Source organism: Petromyzon marinus (assembly GCF_048934315.1).
Source record: "Petromyzon marinus isolate PM22_M1 ecotype Great Lakes invasive population chromosome 76 unlocalized genomic scaffold, UKy_Petmar_22M1.pri1.0 chr76_unloc.2, whole genome shotgun sequence".
Taxonomy (NCBI): domain Eukaryota; kingdom Metazoa; phylum Chordata; class Hyperoartia; order Petromyzontiformes; family Petromyzontidae; genus Petromyzon; species Petromyzon marinus.
In genome coordinates, this window is record NW_027422619.1 from 436,528 (window position 1) to 449,261 (window position 12,734).

The 12,734-nt window shown below is 42.6% G+C and overlaps 1 protein-coding gene across 1 annotated transcript in view; it reads left to right on the top strand.

Moving 5' to 3' along the window:
• The window catches only part of LOC116958331 (uncharacterized), a 109,360-nt gene that overhangs the window by 64,779 nt on the left and 31,847 nt on the right, over window positions 1-12,734 (top strand). Inside the window, exon 3 of the mRNA XM_076058543.1 lies at window positions 10,340-10,407. Within this exon, the coding sequence (XP_075914658.1) occupies window positions 10,340-10,407 (68 nt within the window). The remainder of the gene's footprint in view (window positions 1-10,339; window positions 10,408-12,734) is intronic.

Below are 12,734 nucleotides of genomic sequence, written 5' to 3' on the forward strand. Positions count from 1 at the left end.
AGTATCAGCAGTAGGAGTATCAGCAGTATGAGTATCAGCAGTAGTAGTATCCGCAGTAGTATGATCAGTAGTAGTAGTAGTATCAGCAGTAGTAGTATCAGCAGTAGTAGTATCAGTAGTAGTAGTATCAGCAGTAGTAGTAGCAGTAGTAGTAGTATCAGCAGTAGTAGTATCAGCAGTAGTAGTATCAGTAGTAGTATCAGCAGTAGGAGTATCAGCAGTAGGAGTATCAGCAGTAGGAGTATCAGCAGTAGTAGTATCAGTAGTAGTAGTATCAGCAGTAGTAGTATCAGTAGTAGTAGTATCAGCAGTAGTAGTATCAGCACTAGTAGTATCAGCAGTAGTAGTATCAGTAGTAGGAGTATCAGCAGTAGGAGTATCAGCAGTAGGAGTATCAGTAGTAGTAGTATCAGCAGTAGGAGTATCAGCAGTAGGAGTATCAGCAGTAGGAGTATCAGTAGTAGTATCAGCAGTAGGAGAATCAGCAGTAGGAGTATCAGCAGTAGGAGTATCAGCAGTAGTAGTATCAGCAGTAGCGGTGTCAGCAGTAGTAGTATCAGTAGTAGTATCAGCAGTAGTAGTATCAGTAGTAGTAGTATCAGCATTAGTAGTATCAGCAGTAGTAGTATCAGTAGTAGTAGTATCAGCAGTAGGAGTATCAGCAGTAGTAGTATCAGCAGTAGGAGTATCAGCAGTAGGAGTATCAGCAGTAGGAGTATCAGCAGTAGTATCAGCAGTAGGAGAATCAGCAGTAGGAGTATCAGCAGTAGGAGTATCAGCAGTAGTATCAGTAGTATTAGTATCAGTAGTATCAGCAGTAGTATCAGTAGTAGTAGTATCAGCAGTAGGAGTATCAGCAGTAGTAGTATCAGCAGTAGGAGTATCAGCAGTAGTAGTATCAGTAGTAGTAGTATCAGCAGTAGGAGTATCAGTAGTAGTATCAGAGGTAGGAATATCAGTAGTAGTAGTATCAGTAGTAGTATCAGCAGTAGTAGGAGTATCAGTAGTAGTATCAGTAGTAATAGTATCAGTAGTAGGAGTATCAGTAGTAGTATCAGTATTAGTAGTATCAGCAGTAGTAGTATCAGTAGTAGTATCAGCAGTAGGAGTATCAGCAGTAGGAGTATCAGCAGTAGTAGTATCAGTAGTAGTAGTATCAGCAGTAGTATCAGTAGTAGTAGTATCAGCAGTAGTAGTATCAGCACTAGTAGTATCAGCAGTAGTAGTATCAGTAGTAGGAGTATCAGCAGTAGGAGTATCAGCAGTAGGAGTATCAGCAGTAGGAGTATCAGTAGTAGTATCAGCAGTAGCAGAATCAGCAGTAGGAGTATCAGCAGTAGGAGTATCGGTAGTAGTAGTATCAGCAGTAGCGGTGTCAGCAGTAGTAGTATCAGTAGTAGTATCAGCAGTAGTAGTATCAGTAGTAGTAGTATCAGCATTAGTAGTATCAGCAGTAGTAGTATCAGTAGTAGTAGTATCAGCAGTAGGAGTATCAGCAGTAGTAGTATCAGTAGTAGGAGTATCAGCAGTAGGAGTATCAGCAGTATGAGTATCAGCAGTAGTAGTATCCGCAGTAGTATGATCAGTAGTAGTAGTAGTATCAGCAGTAGTAGTATCAGCAGTAGTAGTATCAGTAGTAGTAGTATCAGCAGTAGTAGTAGCAGTAGTAGTAGTATCAGCAGTAGTAGTATCAGCAGTAGTAGTATCAGTAGTAGTATCAGCAGTAGGAGTATCAGCAGTAGGAGTATCAGCAGTAGGAGTATCAGCAGTAGTAGTATCAGTAGTAGTAGTATCAGCAGTAGTAGTATCAGTAGTAGTAGTATCAGCAGTAGTAGTATCAGCACTAGTAGTATCAGCAGTAGTAGTATCAGTAGTAGGAGTATCAGCAGTAGGAGTATCAGCAGTAGGAGTATCAGTAGTAGTAGTATCAGCAGTAGGAGTATCAGCAGTAGGAGTATCAGCAGTAGGAGTATCAGTAGTAGTATCAGCAGTAGGAGAATCAGCAGTAGGAGTATCAGCAGTAGGAGTATCAGCAGTAGTAGTATCAGCAGTAGCGGTGTCAGCAGTAGTAGTATCAGTAGTAGTATCAGCAGTAGTAGTATCAGTAGTAGTAGTATCAGCATTAGTAGTATCAGCAGTAGTAGTATCAGTAGTAGTAGTATCAGCAGTAGGAGTATCAGCAGTAGTAGTATCAGCAGTAGGAGTATCAGCAGTAGGAGTATCAGCAGTAGGAGTATCAGCAGTAGTATCAGCAGTAGGAGAATCAGCAGTAGGAGTATCAGCAGTAGGAGTATCAGCAGTAGTATCAGTAGTATTAGTATCAGTAGTATCAGCAGTAGTATCAGTAGTAGTAGTATCAGCAGTAGGAGTATCAGCAGTAGTAGTATCAGCAGTAGGAGTATCAGCAGTAGTAGTATCAGTAGTAGTAGTATCAGCAGTAGGAGTATCAGTAGTAGTATCAGCAGTAGGAATATCAGTAGTAGTAGTATCAGTAGTAGTATCAGCAGTAGTAGGAGTATCAGTAGTAGTATCAGTAGTAATAGTATCAGTAGTAGGAGTATCAGTAGTAGTATCAGTATTAGTAGTATCAGTAGTAGTATCAGTAGTAGTATCAGTAGTAGGAGTATCAGCAGTAGTAATATCAGTAGTAGTAGTATCAGTAGTAGGAGTATCAGTAGTAGTAGTATCAGTAGTAGTATCAGTAGTAGTAGTATCAGTAGTAGAAGTATCAGTAGTAGTACTATTAGTAGGAGTATCAGTAGTAGAAGTATCAGTAGTAGTATCAGTAGTAGTAGTATCAGTAGTAGGAGTATCAGCAGTAGTAGTATCATTAGTAGTAGTATCAGTAGTAGGAGTATCAGCAGTAGTATCAGTAGTAGTAGTATCAGTAGTAGTAGTATCAGTAGTAGTATCAGTAGTAGTAGTATCAGTAGTAGAAGTATCAGTAGTAGTACTATTAGTAGGAGTATCAGTAGTAGAAGTATCAGTAGTAGTTTCAGTAGTAGTAGTAGTATCAGTAGTAGGAGTATCAGCAGTAGTAGTATCATTAGTAGTAGTATCAGTAGTAGGAGTATCAGCAGTAGTAGTATCAGTAGTAGTAGTATCAGTAGTAGTAGTATCAGTAGTAATATCAGTAGTAGTAGTATCAGTAGTAGTAGTATCAGTAGTAGGAGTATCATTAATAGTAGTATCAGTAGTAGTAGTATCAGCAGTAGTAGTATCAGTAGTAGTAGTATCAGCAGTAGGAGTATCAGCAGTAGTGGTATCAGTAGTAGTAGTAGTATCAGCAGTATGAGTATCAGCAGTAGTAGTATCAGTAGTATTAGTATCAGTAGTAGTAGTATCAGCAGTAGTAGTATCAGCAGTAGTACTATCAGTAGTAGGAGTGTCAGCAGTAGGAGTATCAGCAGTAGGAGTATCAGCAGTAGTAGTATTAGCAGTTGTAGTATCAGCAGTAGGAGCATCAGCAGTATTAGTATCAGCAGTAGTAGTATCAGCAGTAGGAGTATCAGTTGTAGTAGTATCAGCAGTAGGAGTATCAGCAGTAGGAGTATCAGCAGTAGGAGTATCAGCAGTAGTATCAGTAGTAGTATCAGTAGTAGTAGGAGTATCAGCAGTAGGAGTATCAGCAGTAGGAGTATCAGCAGTAGGAGTATCAGCAGTAGTAGTATCAGTAGTAGTAGTATCAGTAGTAGGAGTATCAGTAGTAGTAGTATCAGTAGTAGTATCAGTAGTAGTAGTATCAGTAGTAGAAGTATCAGTAGTAGTACTATTAGTAGGAGTATCAGTAGTAGAAGTATCAGTAGTAGTATCAGTAGTAGTAGTAGTATCAGTAGTAGGAGTATCAGCAGTAGTAGTATCATTAGTAGTAGTATCAGTAGTAGGAGTATCAGCAGTAGTAGTATCAGTAGTAGTAGTATCAGTAGTAGTAGTATCAGTAGTAATATCAGTAGTAGTAGTATCAGTAGTAGTAGTATCAGTAGTAGGAGTATCATTAATAGTAGTATCAGTAGTAGTAGTATCAGTAGTAGGAGTATCAGCAGTAGTAGTATCAGCAGTAGTAGTATCAGTAGTAGTAGTATCAGCAGTAGGAGTATCAGCAGTAGTGGTATCAGTAGTAGTAGCATCAGCAGTATGAGTATCAGCAGTAGAAGTATCAGTAGTATTAGTATCAGTAGTAGTAGTATCAGCAGTAGTAGTATCAGCAGTAGTACTATCAGTAGTAGGAGTGTCAGCAGTAGGAGTATCAGCAGTAGGAGTATCAGCAGTAGTAGTATTAGCAGTTGTAGTATCAGCAGTAGGAGCATCAGCAGTATTAGTATCAGCAGTAGTAGTATCAGCAGTAGGAGTATCAGTTGTAGTAGTATCAGCAGTAGGAGTATCAGCAGTAGGAGTATCAGCAGTAGGAGTATCAGCAGTAGTATCAGTAGTAGTATCAGTAGTAGTAGGAGTATCAGCAGTAGGAGTATCAGCAGTAGTATCAGCAGGAGTAGTATTAGCAGTAGTAGTATCAGCAGTACGAGTATCAGCAGTAGGAGTATCAGCAGTAGGAGTGTCAGCAGTAGTAGTATCAGTTGTAGTAGTAGTATCAGCAGTAGTAGTATCAGCAGTATTAGTATCAGTAGTAGTAGTATCAGCAGTAGTAGTATCAGCAGTAGTAGTATCAGTAGTAGGAGTATCAGCAGTAGTAGTATCAGCAGTAGGAGTATCATCAGTCGGAGTGTCAGCAGTAGGAGTATGAGCAGTAGTATCAGTAGTAGTAGGAGTATCAGCAGTAGGAGTATCAGCAGTAGGAATATCAGCAGTTGTAGTATCAGCAGTATGAGTATCAGGAGTAGGAGTATCAGCAGTAGGAGTGTCAGCAGTAGTAGTATCAGCAGTAGGAGTGTCAGCAGTAGTAGTATCAGTAGTAGGAGTATCAGCAGTAGGAGTATCAGTACTAGTAGTATCAGCAGTAATCGTATCAGTAGTATTAGTATCAGCAGTAGTAGGAGTATCAACAGTAGGAGTATCAGCAGTAGGAGTATCAGCAGTTGTAGTATCAGCACTAGGAGTATCAGCAGTAGGAGTATCAGCAGTAGGAGTGTCAGCAGTAGTAGTATCAGCAGTAGTAGTATCAGCAATAGGAGTGTCAGCAGGAGTAGTATCAGTAGTAGTAGTATCAGCAGTAGGAGTATCAGAAGTAGGAGTATCAGCAGTAGGAGTGTCAGCAGTAGTACTATCATCAATAGGAGTATCAGCAGTAGGAGTATCAGCAGTAGTAGTATCAGCAGTAGGAGTATCAGCAGTAGGAGTATCAGCAGTAGTAGTATCAGCAGTAGGAGTATCAGCAGTAGGAGTGTCAGCAGTAGTAGTATCAGCAGTAGTAGTATCAACAGTAGGAGTATCAGCAGTAGGAGTATCAGCAGTAGGAGGATCAGCAGGAGCAGTATCAGCAGTAGTAGTATCAACAGTAGTAGTATCAGCAGTAGTAGTATCATCAGTAGTAGGAGTGTCAGCAGAAGAAGTATCAGCAGTAGGAATATCAGCAGTAGTAGTATCAGCAGTAGGAGTTTCAGCAGTAGGAGTGTCAGCAGTAGGAGTATCAGCAGTAGTAGTATCAATAGTAGTAGTAGTAGTATCAGCAGTAGTAGTATCAGCAGTAGGAGTATCAGCAGTAGGAGTATCAGCAGTTGTAGTATCAGCAGTAGGAGTATCAGCAGTAGGAGTGTCAGCAGTAGTACTATCAGCAGTAGTAGTATCAGCAGTAGGAGTGTCAGCAGTAGTAGTATCAGTAGTAGTAGTATCAGCAGTAGGAGTGTCAGCAGTAGGAGTATCAGCAGTAGTATCAGTAGTAGTAGGAGTATCAGCAGTAGGAGTATCAGCAGTAGGAGTATCAGCAGTTGTAGTATCAGCAGTAGGAGTATCAGCAGTAGGAGTATCAGCAGTAGGAGTGTCAGCAGTAGTAGTATCAGCAGTAGTAGTATCAGCAGTAGGAGTGTCAGCAGTAGTAGTATCAGTAGTAGGAGTATCAGCAGTAGGAGTATCAGTAGTAGTAGTATCAGCAGTAGTAGTATCAGTAGTATTAGTATCAGCAGTAGTAGGAGTATCAACAGTAGGAGTATCAGCAGTAGGAGTATCAGCAGTTGTAGTATCAGCAGTAGGAGTATCAGCAGTAGGAGTATCAGCAGTAGGAGTGTCAGCAGTAGTAGTATCAGCAGTAGGAGTGTCAGCAGGAGTAGTATCAGTAGTAGTAGTATCAGCAGTAGGAGTATCAGCAGTAGGAGTATCAGCAGTAGGTGTGTGAGCAGTAGTAGTATCAGCAGTAGGAGTATCAGCAGTAGGAGTATCAGCAGTAGTAGTATCAGCAGTAGGAGTATCAGCAGTAGGAGTATCAGCAGTAGGAGTATCAGCAGTAGGAGTGTCAGCAGTAGTAGTATCAACAGTAGGAGTATCAGCAGTAGGAGTATCAGCAGTAGGAGTATCAGCAGGAGTAGTATCAGCAGTAGTAGTATCAACAGTAGTAGTATCAGCAGTAGTAGTATCATCAGTAGTAGGAGTGTCAGCAGTAGAAGTATCAGCAGTAGGAGTATCAGCAGTAGTAGTATCAGCAGTAGGAGTATCAGCAGTAGGAGTGTCAGCAGTAGGAGTATCAGCAGTAGGAGTGTCAGCAGTAGGAGTATCAGCAGTAGTAGTATCAGTAGTAGTAGTATCAGCAGTAGTAGTATCAGCAGTAGGAGTATCAGCAGTAGGAGTATCAGCAGTTGTAGTATCAGCAGTAGGAGTATCAGCAGTAGGAGTATCAGCAGTAGGAGTGTCAGCAGTAGTACTATCAGCAGTAGTAGTATCAGCAGTAGGAGTATCAGCAGTAGGAGTATCAGCAGTAGTAGTATCAGCAGTAGGAGTATCAGCAGTAGTATCAGCAGTAGGAGTATCAGCAGTAGGAGTGTCAGCAGTAGTATCAGCAGTAGGAGTATCAGCAGTAGGAGTATCAGCAGTAGGAGTATCAGCAGTAGGAGTGTCAGCAGTAGTAGTATCAGCAGTAGGAGTATCAGCAGTAGTAGTAGTATCAGCAGTAGGAGTATCAGTAGTATTATCAGCAGTAGGAGTATCAGCAGTAGGAGTGTCATCGGTAGTAGTATCAGCAGTAGTAGTATCAGCAGTAGGAGTATCAGCAGTAGTAGTATCAGCAGTAGTAGTATCAGCAGTAGGAGTATCAGCAGTAGTAGTATCAGCAGTAGTAGTATCAGTAATAGGAGTATCAGCACTAGGAGTATCAGTAGTAGTATCAGCAGTAGTAGTATCAGTAGTAGAAGTATCAGCAGTAGTAGGAGTATCAGCAGTAGGAGTAACAGCAGCAGTAGTATCAGTAGTAGGAGTATCATTAGTAGTAGTAGTATCTGCAGTAGGACTATCAGCAGTAGGAGTATCAGCAGTAGTAGTATCAGTAGTAGTAGTAGTATCAGCAGTAGTAGTATCAGTAGTAGTAGTATCAACAGTAGGAGTATCAGCAGTAGTAGTATCAACAGTAGTAGTATCAGCAGTAGGAGTATCAGTAGTAGGAGTATCAGTAGTAGTAGTATCAACAGTAGGAGTATCAGCAGTAGGAGTGTCAGCAGTAGGAGTATCAGCAGTAGTAGTATCAGCAGTAGTAGTATCAGTAGTAGGAGTATCAGTAGTAGTAGTATCAACAGTAGGAGTATCAGCAGTAGTAGTATCAACAGTAGTAGTATCAGCAGTAGGAGTATCAGCAGTAGGAGTATCAGCAGTAGTAGTATCAACAGTAGTAGTATCAGCAGTAGTATCAACAGTAGTAGTATCAGCAGTAGTAGTATCAGTAGTAGGAGTATCAGTAGTAGGAGTATCAGCAGTAGTAGCATCAACAGTAGGAGTATCAGCAGTAGGAGTATCAGCAGTAGGAGTATCAGCAGTAGTAGCATCAACAGTAGGAGTATCAGCAGTAGGAGTATCAGCAGTAGGAGTATCAGCAGGAGTAGTATCAGCAATAGTAGTATCAACAGTAGGAGTATCAACAGTAGGAGTATCAGCAGTAGGAGTATCAGCAGTAGGAGTATCAGCAGGAGTAGTATCAGCAGTAGTAGTGTCAACAGTAGGAGTATCAGCAGTAGGAGTATCATCAGTTGTAGTATCAGCAGTAGGAGTATCAGCAGTAGGAGTATCAGCAGTAGTAGTATCAGTAGGAGTATCAGCAGTAGTAGTATCAGTAGTAGGAGTATCAGCAGTAGGAGTGTCAGCAGTAGTAGTATCAGCAGTAGGAGTATCAGCAGTAGGAGTATCAGCAGTAGGAGTATCAGCAGTAGGAGTATCAGCAGTAGTATCAGCAGTAGGAGTATCAGCAGTAGTAGTAGTATCAGCAGTAGGAGTATCAGCAGTAGTAGTATTATCAGCAGTAGGAGTATCAGCAGTAGGAGTGTCATCGGTAGTAGTATCAGCAGTAGTAGTATCAGCAGTAGGAGTATCAGCAGTAGTAGTATCAGCAGTAGTAGTATCAGCAGTAGGAGTATCAGCAGTAGTAGTATCAGCAGTAGTAGTATCAGTAATAGGAGTATCAGCAGTAGGAGTATCAGTAGTAGTATCAGCAGTAGTAGTATCAGTAGTAGAAGTATCAGCAGTAGGAGTATCAGCAGTAGTAGTATTAGTAGTAGTATCAGCAGTAGGAGTATCAGCAGTAGTAGTATTAGTAGTAGTATCAGCAGTAGGAGTATCAGCAGGAGTAGTATCAGTAGTAGTATCATCAGTAGTAGGAGTGTCAGCAGTAGATGTATCAGCAGTAGTAGTATCAGTAGTAGGAGTATCAGCAGTAGGAGTATCAGCAGTAGGAGTATCAGCAGTAGTAGTATTAGTAGTAGTATCAGCAGTAGTAGTATCAGCACTAGGAGTATCAGCAGTAGGAGTATCAGCAGTAGTAGTATTAGTAGTAGTATCAGCAGTAGGAGTATCAGCAGTAGGAGTATCAGCAGTAGGAGTATCAGTAGTAGGAGTATCAGCAGTAGGAGTATCAGCAGTAGGAGTATCAGCAGTAGTATCAGCAGTAGGAGTATCAGCAGTAGTAGTATCAGTAGTAGTAGTATCAGCAGTAGTAGTATCAGCAGTAGTAGTATCAGCAGTAGTATCAGCAGTAGGAGTATCAGTAGTAGTAGTATCAGTAGTAGTATCAGTAGTAGTAGTATCAGCAGTAGTAGTATCAGCAGTAGTATCAGCAGTAGGAGTATCAGTAGTAGTAGTATCAGTAGTAGTAGTATCAGCAGTAGTAGTATCAGCAGTAGTAGTATCAGTAGTAGTAGTATCAGCAGTAGTATCAGCAGTAGGAGTATCAGCAGTAGTAGTATCAGTAGTAGTAGTAGTATCAGCAGTAGTAGTATCAGTAGTAGTATCAGCAGTAGTAGTATCAGCAGTAGGAGTATCAGTAGGAGTATCAGTAGGAGTATCAGTAGTAGTAGTATCAGCAGTAGTAGTATCAGCAGTAGTAGTATCAGTAGTAGTATCAGCAGTAGTAGTATCAGCAGTAGGAGTATCAGCAGTAGTAGTATCAGTAGTAGTATCAGCAGTAGTAGTATCAGCAGTAGTATCAGCAGTAGGAGTATCAGCAGTAGTAGTATCAGCAGTAGGAGTATCAGTAGTAGTAGTATCAGCAGTAGTATCAGCAGTAGGAGTATCAGCAGTAGTAGTATCAGTAGGAGTATCAGTAGGAGTATCAGTAGGAGTATCAGCAGTAGTAGTATCAGTAGTAGTAGTAGTATCAGTAGTAGTAGTATCAGTAGTAGTAGTATCAGCAGTAGTAGTATCAGTAGTAGTATCAGCAGTAGTAGTATCAGTAGTAGTAGTATCAGCAGTAGTAGTATCAGTAGTAGTAGTATCAGCAGTAGTAGTATCAGTAGTAGTATCAGCAGTAGTAGTATCAGTAGTAGTAGTATCAGTAGTAGTAGTATCAGTAGTAGTAGTATCAGCAGTAGTAGTATCAGTAGTAGTATCAGCAGTAGTAGTATCAGTAGTAGTAGTATCAGTAGTAGTAGTATCAGCAGTAGTAGTATCAGTAGTAGTATCAGCAGTAGTAGTATCAGTAGTAGTATCAGCAGTAGTAGTATCAGTAGTAGTAGTATCAGTATCTTCATAACACAACTCCCAATTCCCCCCTTCCCTCCTCCCCCCTCCCTCCTCACCCCTCCCTCCTCCCCCCTCCCTCCACCCCCCTCCCTCCTCCCCCCTCCCTCCTACCCCCTCCCTCTCCCTTTCCCCCACCTCACCCCCTCCCTCCCTCCCTCTCCCCTTCCCCCCTCCCTCCGCCCCTCCCCCCCTCCCCCGGCTGCCCCCCCCTCCCCCCTCCCCCCCCCGTGCCCAGGCCCCGTGACTGAGGTGCGCACTGATATCTACGTCACGAGCTTTGGTCCCGTGTCTGACGTGGAGATGGTGAGGCCTGGAATCTCGTCAACATCATCAGCAGCATTATCAGCAGCATTATCAGCAGCATCATCATCATCAGCAGCAGCAGCATCATCAGCAGCAGCATCATCATCAGCAGCTTCAGTACCATCATCATCAGCAGCAGCATCATCAACATCATCATCACCATCAGCAGCAGCATCATCATCACCATCATCATCATCAGTAGCAGCATCATCATCAGCAGCAGCATCATCACCATCACCAACATCATCATCATCATCGTCAACATCACCATCGTCAACATCATCATCACCATCATCATCATCGTCAACATCATTACCATCATCATCATCAGCGTCAACATCATCACCATCATCATCGTCAAGATCATCATCATTAACATCATCATCAGCATCATCATCAACATCATCATCACCATCATCACCATCAGCAGCAGCATCAGCACCATCATAACCATCATCACCATCATCATCACCATCATCATCACCATCATCACCATCATCATCACCATCATCACCATCATCATCACCATCATCATAATCGTCACCATCATCATCACCATCATCACCATCAGCAGCAGCATCAGCACCATCATAACCAGCATCACCATCATCATCACCATCATCATCACCACCATCATCATCATCACCATCATCATCACCACCATCATCATCATCATCACCACCATCACCATCATAACCATCATCATCACCATCATCACCATCATCATTATCGTCCCCGTGTCTCTCTCCCAGTCTCCCCATCTCCCTATCTCCCTCTCTCTCCCTGTCTCTCTGTGTCTCTCTGTGTCTCTTTCTGTCTCTCTGTGTCTCTGTGTCTCTCTCTGTGTCTCTCTCTGTGTCTCTGTGTCTCTGTCTGTGTGTCTCTCTGTGTCTCTCTGTGTCGCTCTCTCTGTGTCTCTGTGTCTCTTTGTTTCTCTGTCTCCCTGTGTCTCTCTCTGTCTCTCTGTGTCTCTCTCTGTGTCTTTCTGTCTCCCTGTGTCTCTCTCTCTGTGTCTCTGTCTCTCTGTCTGTGTCTCTCTGTCTCCCTGTGTCTCTCTCTGTCTCTCTGTCTCTCTCCCTGTGCCTCTGTGTCTCTCTGTCTCTCTCTCTGTCTCTTTCTGTGGGTCTCTGTGTATATCTCTGTGTCTCTCTGTGTCTCTCTGTCTCCCTGTGTCTCTCTCTCTGTGTCTCTGTCTCTCTCTGTGTCTCTATGTCTCCCTGTGTCTCTCTCTGTGTCTCTGTGTCTCTGCAAGAGTACACCATGGACGTGTTCTTCTCTCTGTGTGTGTCTCTCTGTCTCTCTGTCTCTCTCCCTGTGTCTCTGTGTCTCTCTGTCTCTCTCTGTCTCTCTCTGTGTGCCTCTGTGTGTCTCTGTGTATATCTCTGTGTCTCTCTGTGTCTATCTAACTGTGTGTCTCTGTAGGAGTACACCATGGACGTATTCTTCTCTCTCTCTGTCTCTCTGTGTCTCTGTGTCTATCTAACTGTCTCTCTCTGTCTCTCTGTCTCTCTCTGTGTCTCTCTGTCTCTCTCTGTGTCTCTCTGTGTCTCTGTGTGTCTCTCTGTGTCTCTCTGTGTCTCTGTGTCTGTGTGTCTCTGTAGGAGTACACCATGGACGTGTTCTTCTCTCTCTGTCTCTCTCTGTGTCTCTGTGTCTCTGTGTGTCTCTGTATGTCTCTCTCTCTCTGTGTCTCTGTGTGTGTCTCTCTGTGTGTCTCTGTGTCTCTGTAGGAGTACACATGGACGTGTTCTTCTCTCTCTCTGTCTGGGTCTCTGTGTCTCTCTGTGTCTATCTAACTGTGTCTCTGTGTTTCTGTGTGTCTCTATGTCTATCTAACTGTGTGTCTCTGTGTCTCTGTAGGAGTACACCATGGACGTATTCTTCTCTCTCTCTGTCTCTCTGTGTCTATCTATCTGTCTCTCTCTGTCTCTCTGTCTCTCTCTGTCTCTCTGTGTCTCTCTGTCTCTCTCTGTGTCTCTCTGTGTCTCTGTGTGTCTGTGTGTCTCTCTAGGAGTACACCATGGACGTGTTCTTCTCTCTCTCTCTGTGTCTCTCTGTGTCTATCTAACTGTGTCTATGTGTCTCTCTGTGTCTCTGTGTCTCTCTATGTGTCTCTCTCTGTGTCTCTGTAGGAGTACACCATGGACGTGGTCTTCTCTCTCTCTGTGTCTATCTAACTCTGTCTCTCTGTGTGTCTCTCTCTGTCTCTATCTCTCTGTGTCTCTGTCTCTCTCTGTGTCTCTATCTCTCTGTGTCTCTGTGTCTCTCTGTGTCTATCTAACTCTGTCTCTCTGTGTGTCTCTCTCTGTGTCTCTATCTCTCTGTGT